Here is an 8005-nt window from a genome sequence, read left to right as displayed (position 1 = left end):
TATTATTATTATTATTATTATTATTATTATTATTATTATTATTATTATTAACCTTTATTTATGAAGCGCTGTAAATTTACACAGCGCTGTACATGCAATCTTTTTAGTTAGACGGATCCCTGCCCTCTGGCTTACAATCTAAAAAGACATGACACAGAAGGAGAAGGGAGTGGTGGAGGGAAAGGGTAAGAGGTCCAGCAGTTCCTCTCTACCTCCGAGGCCTGGACCAAGGCAGATGGACTGGAGGGAGGGCTTGGCTTCATAATGGATGGTTAATCATTTTCCAGGGAAAATACATACTCTCAAGTAGGATAATGCATATACAGTACATAGCAATACAGGAAATGGTTTGATAAACAGGCACCAAAAGAACATCAAATAGTAAGCGACAATTATGCAATGCCTGGGAAGGCTTCTCTGAACAGGATGGTTTTCAACTCCGTTTTGAAGCTGGTTAAAGAAGTGATGGCTCTTGCTTGTGGGGGAAGAAGGTTCCAGGAGTGAGGGGCAGCAAGTGAAAAAGGGCAAATCCGGGATGGGGCAGAGGAAATCCTGGGCTGAGACAGCAGACCTTGACTACCAGAACGGAGGGCCCTGGTGGGAAGGTGAGGAGAAAGAAGGTCTGATAAGTAAGGAGGGGCCAGTCCATGGAGGGCTTTAAATGTCGACAGCAGGAGCTTGTACTGAATACGGAAAGGGAGGGGGAGCCAGTTAAGGGATGCCAACACAGGAGAGATGTGGTCAGAGCAGTGGGTGGAAGTGATAATGCGTGCAGCTGAATGCTGAACAGAGATTAAAGGACAGAGGTGAGAAAGAGGAAGCCCAGCCAGGAGGACGTTACAGTAATGAAGTCGTGAGACCACTAGGGCAAGGACCAGGATCTTGGCAGTAAAGGTGGAGAGATATGGTCGGATTTTGGCAATATTGTACAAAAAGAATCTACAAGCTTATGACATGGGCACACTGTATAATCATGAGACTCAAGTTATATATAGACTTCAGTACTGTTTTACTGTTCTCTCTGTGTTTTATGACTTCATACCCAAATGAAGTTTATTCTGCCAAGCTTGAAGTCACTCAGCTGCTCTTGTTAATAAGATCATGACTTTGTATCCAGCATGGTACAGATTTTGATCACTGTGGAGATTAGAAATCCATTATTTGATGTTTGAAAGGTTAAATGAATAAATACTTCACCTCCCCTGACAAATTTTCTATCATGGTTAAGTCTAGATTATATCATTCTGCTTGTAGCCACCCCAGCTTGACAATAAAACTATTTTTAAGTCACTATATTTCAGATTTAAGGTACAATTATTACAAAAATTCTTACCTTAAGAAGGTACATGGTACGGTTTTCATAGGTCTTTCCAATCTCTAGCCGGGAAATCAATTTGGGATAAATTTTAGCCATTCTTTCAGTCCATGCAGCAATCTGGGGGGGGGGCATGCAGTAACAGGATATTGTCATATTCTTGATTGAAATATTAAGCACTAAATGTTAAAACATTACTTTTGAAACCATAATAAGTCTCCCTCCTTTTCCAGTAAATAGTACCTTTTCCCAGTCATTGTATCTGGTGTAGCTGTGCTTCTTGTGGAAATGTATCCCTCCATCAAACTGCTTTTCAATTTCTTCTTGTAGATCATGAAATAAAATTCTGTGGTGGATAAAGAACATTAGCACAACCAGATCCTACATTTGGCCTGCTCTGCCCAAGACTTTTCTATTATAGTGGGCCCTTGGTTACAAGACCCCATGTGGATACTAAAGTCTGTGGATGCTCATGTCCTATTAAATATAGTGGCATGGTAAAATGGTGTTCCTTATATAAAATGACAAAATGAAGGGGGTAAAATAGGCAGCCCCAAAGGGGTGGTGTTATGCTGCCCCGAGAGAGCCAGATCAGGGCCACAGCAACTGCACACCATGGCTCCTATCCAGCTATTTGCCAGCTCAAAAAGAGGTGGCAAAATGCCGCTCCTTTTTCAGCTGGCAAAAGGGTGACCTTTCTGCTTCCAGCTTAGTTGCGCTCAGGTGGCATGTGGTATGTAAACGTCATGCTGCCGGAGTGCTGTGAAGCCAGCCCATGAGGCTGGTGGCTTCCAGGAGGTGTAAGTGCGTACATCGTGTGTACGCCATGCTCCCATGCCATCAAAAAGGCAGTTTTTAGTGTTGTTCTGTATTGGGCCAAGGTTTGCTTTTTGGAATTTATATTTATTTGGAATTTTTTCAAGCCATGGATGATTGAATCCATTGGTAAAAAAAAATCTCTGGCTATGGACTGTACATTACTTCCTTTGGTTTTACCCCTTAGTCTTCACCTTATTGTAGTAGTTGTTGTGTACTTTCCAGTTGGTTCTGACTTATGGCCACCATAAGGTTATCTTGGGAATATCTTTCATTTGTTCAGAAGGGGTTTGCCACTGGCTTCCTCTTAGGCTGAGAGAGTGTGACTTGCTCAAGCCATCAGTGGGTTCTCCAAGGCCACAAGCAGGGATATGAACTCTGGTATCCCAGAGCCGTAGTTCCTGACTTCCTATTTGCAACCCACCCCAGTGGCACTCATGTTTAACTTTAAAAATTCAAATACATGAAGGAGCACCTTCTCATCCAGAATGCCTATGCGTTAAGATAATCAAAGCTGTTTTCCCCCAGCATATTCCATATATACATTACACATATGTGAGTGAAAGGGCCTCCTTTGTGCTGGCACCCTTTGGAATGTTCTCTTGAGGCAAGTGTGCCTCTTACAAAAATTGTATGCTTTTTGATGCCAGTTTAATTCTGATTTTGATTAAACTCATATCTTTGAATCCTATTTGGGAGAAAAGTGGAATATAAATTAAAAAATAGTTTTGATTAAACTGCTGCTTTCTCTCTAAGTAAATCCCTATAACATACACAATCGACAATTCTCAAGAACATGTATTATAAAGCACATACTCATAATGTGTTCTGTTCTGCTCCAGCATTGTCTGGACATAGCTTGTCTGATCTGAAGTGACTCGGAAATCCACATCAGTTCCGATGCCAATGTGATGAACTGAATCAGGTTTCCAAAAATCAAGCTGTACAAAAAGGTAGAGATTCTTCATTAAGAATGTGTGCAATTAAGGCCATGAACTGGTAATGGCATTCCAGTCAATGGAGAAATAACCTTATTTCCCTTTCCTCACAAATGTGTCATGTCAATGTCTACTTAGGCAGAAAAGAGCAGGATGTGAAAAAATAGATTTAAATTATGCTTTGAAGAGAAAAGACTTGCCTTGGGACATTATTGGACTATTAAGCAATTATTAATAAAATATTGTCAGGTGAGTAGGGAGGGGGATTTCTTCATCCATGTTTCTAAACATTCAATATTTTAGCGCATGTTGCTTATACTGTTTTGTGTAAAATCGCACACCTACCCTCATTCTTAAAATATTTACTGAATTTTAAAATGTCACTTTAGATCTCTGAGGCTCTCCCATATATTCTCACAATTCTTTTCTGCAAAAGTTAACATTTAATATTTACAAAACATACTAATCCATAACACATAGTTGATATTCCTATTTGATGGATAATGATATTTGATTTCAATATTTGAAAGTATTTTAGTGGCTGATGTACAATGACACTTGGAAATGTGCTACACTGCATAACTAGCTGGTAGTTCTGTTTCTTTGGTGTGTTATCATTGCATCCTTATAGGATTTCAAATCTGACAGCAGCCAATATCAAAACAATTAACAATGCCAATGAACTTAATGAGCTACATTTCAAGGTCTGAGACAGAATTTAAGATTGCAAATTAACTGAAGATTTCACAATTTTTAAAGTATTTGTTTCAACTGCCATAATTTTCTAGGGCCATGGTATTTTCATTTCTTTGTATCGCAGTGTAAAACATATTGTTGCTAATCAAAAGCTATATACTTAAGATGAAGAGTAATGGCAAGAATTTGGGGGAAGTGATTTAAAAATTCGAAATTAAAAACAAAAACATGCAATGGAATTATCATACCTGTACTTTAGCAGCAAGGTCCTTTAGGAACATCACTTGGTTTTCATTTTGAGGTTTCACCCGAAACACTTTTTCCCTTCAGTAAAAGTAAAACAGAACTAAACAGCAAGAATTACATTGACATTCTGTATTTTCCCTCCTCCCCATCTTCAATTCTTTCAGGTTGAGGACTACAAGATGTTTGGCTTCACAGCTCCCTTTCATTTTAATAGGGCTCACAAAGGATTGTGCTGGGCTGTGGGTTCTCTGCTTGCATGTCTGTATTTCTACTCATTTAGAAAAGTCATGGGCTTGTGTAACATTATTCTTTGAGGCTGCATCTGCACTGCAGAAATAATCCAGTTTGACACCACTTTAACTATCATGACTTGATGCTATGGAATTCTGGAAAGTGTAGTTTTGTGAGACATTTAGCCTTCTCTCTCAGAGAGATCTGTTGCCACAACAAACTACAGATCTTAGAATTTTATAGCGCTGAGCAATGATAGTTAAAGTGGTGTCAAACTGGATTATTTCTGCAGTGTGAACAGCCCCTCAGAAATTGAACGGAATAAAAAACGTTTACCTGTCAAAGCGGAGGGTGAGCACAACCTGAGATGTTACAAGGAGCCCCCAAAACAAAGCTAGGAACCTCATGGTTCTCTTTTGATGGCAAAGCAATGGCTGCACTTGCTATATATCCATTTCTGAAAGTACCACAAGCAACCCTGTGACTTCCTCTGGGGCTTTCATTCCATTTTGCTTTTAATTTTTTAAAAAAACACCAGTTCAAAAAGACTGTAAGATGACATTGTCAGAGTGTCATGTGGAGGATGAAATAATGTGATGTACAGTTAATTGTTTCCTGACTGATTTTGATTCACTCAGTACTATTTCTCTTTCCGATCTATTTCACGTGGTTTCCAGTGTGGCTTACTTACAAATCCAAAAGGCTGCCTCAAGGTATTTTGGTACTTGAGGTGACAGGCAAGATGGAATCTCAACAGAATACCATAGTATCAATACAGATGGGTGATTTATTCTTATTTCAGAACTAGTGACAGCAGGATATTGGACTCTCCTTCACTGGAGAGCAACAAACTGCCTTAAAGAGTTCAGGGTGGGTGCAAGAAAGAACTGCTATCACCCTAGTCCTATATATATCTGCAACCTGAGGCAGCTGCCTCTTTCAAATCATTTATAGTTGTGTGCCTTCAAGGTGATGGGGTCTTCTTGGCAAGATATGTTCAGAGGAGGTTTGCCATTGCTTTCCCTTGAAGCTGAGAGCATGTGACTTACTCAAGGTCACCCTGTGGGTTTCAAGGTCAAGATGGAAAATGAACCCTGGTCTCCAGTCATAGTCCAATACTCAAACAACTACATCATGCTGGCTCTCCAACTTATCAGCAGGGCTGGTGTTTTGTATTTAAATGCATGTACTTAAAAGTGCGAACAAGCATTTGTTTCTTTTGAAAAACCCTACTGATATCAAAGATAAGGTACTTAAGTTATAGAATGTGACTAAATAACATCTTTTGGGCTGACTTCCTACCCAGCCCACATTAAGAGCCAGCGGCTGGGTCAGGTGAATGAGGTCTGATTCACTTTAAATCAGAGCACAATCGAGGACGATATTCCTATCCCTGCCTGTCTGTAAATGAAAGTTGGTGTGGCATAGAGGTTTGAGTGTTGGACTACAGCTCTGGAGGCCAGGGTTCAATTCCCTGTCTGGCCATTAAACTCACTGGGTGACTTTGAGTAAGTCTCAGCCTCAGGGGAAGGCAATGGCAAATCTCCTCTGAACATGTCTTGCCAAGAAAATGCCATGATAGGTTCACCTTAGGTCTCAATCAGTTGGAAACAAAGGCACACAACAACAAGAACTGCCAGTAAGGCAGGCTATGACAAGGGCTTGGGACAGAGATGCTACTTCTATTTGCCACATTTGCTTGTGGCAGGAGCAAAGTAAAAATGCCATCCTTTTTGCACTCCAAACTGAAGCTTTGCCTGATTCAACTACTGGCTCCTAAGGTGGATTGTGCTGGCATTGATATACCATACGTTGACACTAAGGCTATGTAGTCTTACTGAATTGAGAAAATGGGAAGACAATAAACTCCATGTGCTCTAAGATGGTCAACTGTTTATTCACTTCTTTAATAAAGTCCAATGCATTTTGGCCTTAGTAAGAAAAGGACATCTTTAGGGGCCTTCAACAGAAATCACTGGAGTTGACACAGGACCATTGATTAATCAATCAATTAATCAATAGTCCTATATTTTGGAGAGTGTTCTCAGCTGTTTAAGGCAGAAAGCCATGTGGAGATTGTCTCCTTACTGTCACTGCTTTTAATGTGCTTTTCAGAATTCTCTTTTCTTTCACTGAGTACAGAGCAGTTATGGATATGTAAGTCTGGGTTACAAACATGTACTGCATACTAGACAAGATAAATAATACCCTATAATAGCTACTGTCTGAGAAAACAGACATGCATTTAAAAATGTTTAGGTGTTTTAATTTTGAAATCAAACATATTTATTCATGTTTGGGTGTTTTAATTTTGAAATCAGGTGTATTTATTTATTTACACTACTTCATCCTAGTGCTGGACTTAGGGGAATGTAAAACAGGCTAAAGAAGAATGATCTTTTCTGCTACTAATGCTAAAACTCAGCATAATTATTCTAGGTTCACCTTGTGAATTGTGAATTCCAGACAAGAATCACTTGACTGCCATCTGGTGGAATGAGTTATTTATTGCCTGTCTAACCCACAAGACACCCATTTAAGGAGCTGCAAAGCTCTGATAAACATTTACAATTTTTTTTTGCATCCAATGTGTTTTAGAATTCTTGACAGCCCACAAGAGAATATTACATATTAGCCCCCAAAGAAATTATTTTATGGGCTATTAAAATCTAAAATAAATATTTACGGGGGGGGGGGGGGAAAGAAAGTTGTAAATATTTGGCCAAGGTTTGTCCTAGTACCTTTACATTCATCAAGACAAATTTGGTTCAGAATTTTGAGAAAAATAGCACGCACCACCTCCTTTTAAGATACAACCAATCTAAGACATTTTGTTTCCCAAAGTTTTCTAAAGAACATTTATCACTTCACCCAGCTTAAATTGGGACCACTTGACATACTGGGCTAGTCCAGTTTTTAGCGGGGGGGGGGGGCGGGGGATGTTGGGCTGGCTTACCTGGGGCCTGGTGGTGCGGAGGCCCACTCGCCACGTGGGCCAGAGGCCCCCACTGGACTCTGGCCTGGTTGAGGGCACGCGGCCTCAGCATCTGGCTGTGGCACTTCTGGTCCATATGGACATGGACTACAGCTCCCAGACTCCCCTGGGAGCAGAAGGGAAGCACCGCGTTTCTGGGCCACTTCCGTGCTGGGGACTACAACTCCCAGCCTCCCTTTCGAAGGCAGAAGTGGCCCCAATTGGCTGTTTCCCAGGACTGCAGCTCTGGATTGGTAGGGAGGCCGGGGGGGGGGGGGACCCCGGCTTCCCAGCCATCCATTGGCTGGGAGGCCTATATAGGCCCTTGATGCGCTGGCTCTCGGCACCATTTTCTGCCGGCTCCCCATCTTCCCTCCCTTGTTTATGCTTGTGCTCTTTGTCATAACTCTCATAGAAGGTGGCCTTCTGTGGCAGCAGCATAGGTCTCGGATCTGATGGGCATGGTTTCCTGTGCTGAGGAGCACTGGCTTGGGAGTCCCACTGGGACTTGGGGGTGCTGAGGGTTAGCAATGTCACCAGTGTGGGGGCGACATTGATTCAGTGTTCCCCGGTGATATGGGGCAAAGATGCGCTTATGTGCATAGCCGGCTCATTAAGTGGTGAGCACACTTTAGGCCGGTCACCTCTCTGTCATCCCGAAGCCTGGCCATGACCAGGCATTTTGGTTCATCGACCAACTGAGGTTGGTGGGTGTCAGATCCAGATCTCATGCTTTCAGGCCAACCTTCTTTTCACTTGTTGCTGTATTCAATAAAGTTGTGACCTTTT

At 41.5% G+C, this 8005-nt stretch overlaps 1 protein-coding gene across 2 annotated transcripts in view; it reads right to left on the bottom strand.

The window, feature by feature from the left end:
• LOC121927003 (mast cell carboxypeptidase A-like) overlaps positions 1–7328 on the bottom strand; it is a 23362-nt gene extending 16034 nt beyond the window's left edge. The window contains exons 1-5 of one of the 2 annotated variants that reach the window (XM_042460461.1): positions 7199–7328; positions 4014–4089; positions 2948–3072; positions 1559–1661; positions 1334–1435 (exon numbers count right to left, since the gene is read on the bottom strand). In XM_042460461.1, the coding sequence (XP_042316395.1) occupies positions 1334–1435; positions 1559–1661; positions 2948–3072; positions 4014–4046 (363 nt within the window). In that variant the 5' untranslated portion in view covers positions 4047–4089; positions 7199–7328. Of the gene's footprint in view, positions 1–1333; positions 1436–1558; positions 1662–2947; positions 3073–4013; positions 4090–4578; positions 4721–7198 lie in introns of those variants that run through there. The other variant, XM_042460460.1, reaches the window with a different exon arrangement.
• Between the last annotated feature and the right edge of the window lie 677 nt (positions 7329–8005).

Source organism: Sceloporus undulatus, chromosome 3, assembly GCF_019175285.1.
Source record: "Sceloporus undulatus isolate JIND9_A2432 ecotype Alabama chromosome 3, SceUnd_v1.1, whole genome shotgun sequence".
Lineage (NCBI taxonomy): Eukaryota > Metazoa > Chordata > Lepidosauria > Squamata > Phrynosomatidae > Sceloporus > Sceloporus undulatus.
Note: the sequence above shows the minus strand (reverse complement) of the source record. Positions and strands in the feature narration are given on the sequence as shown.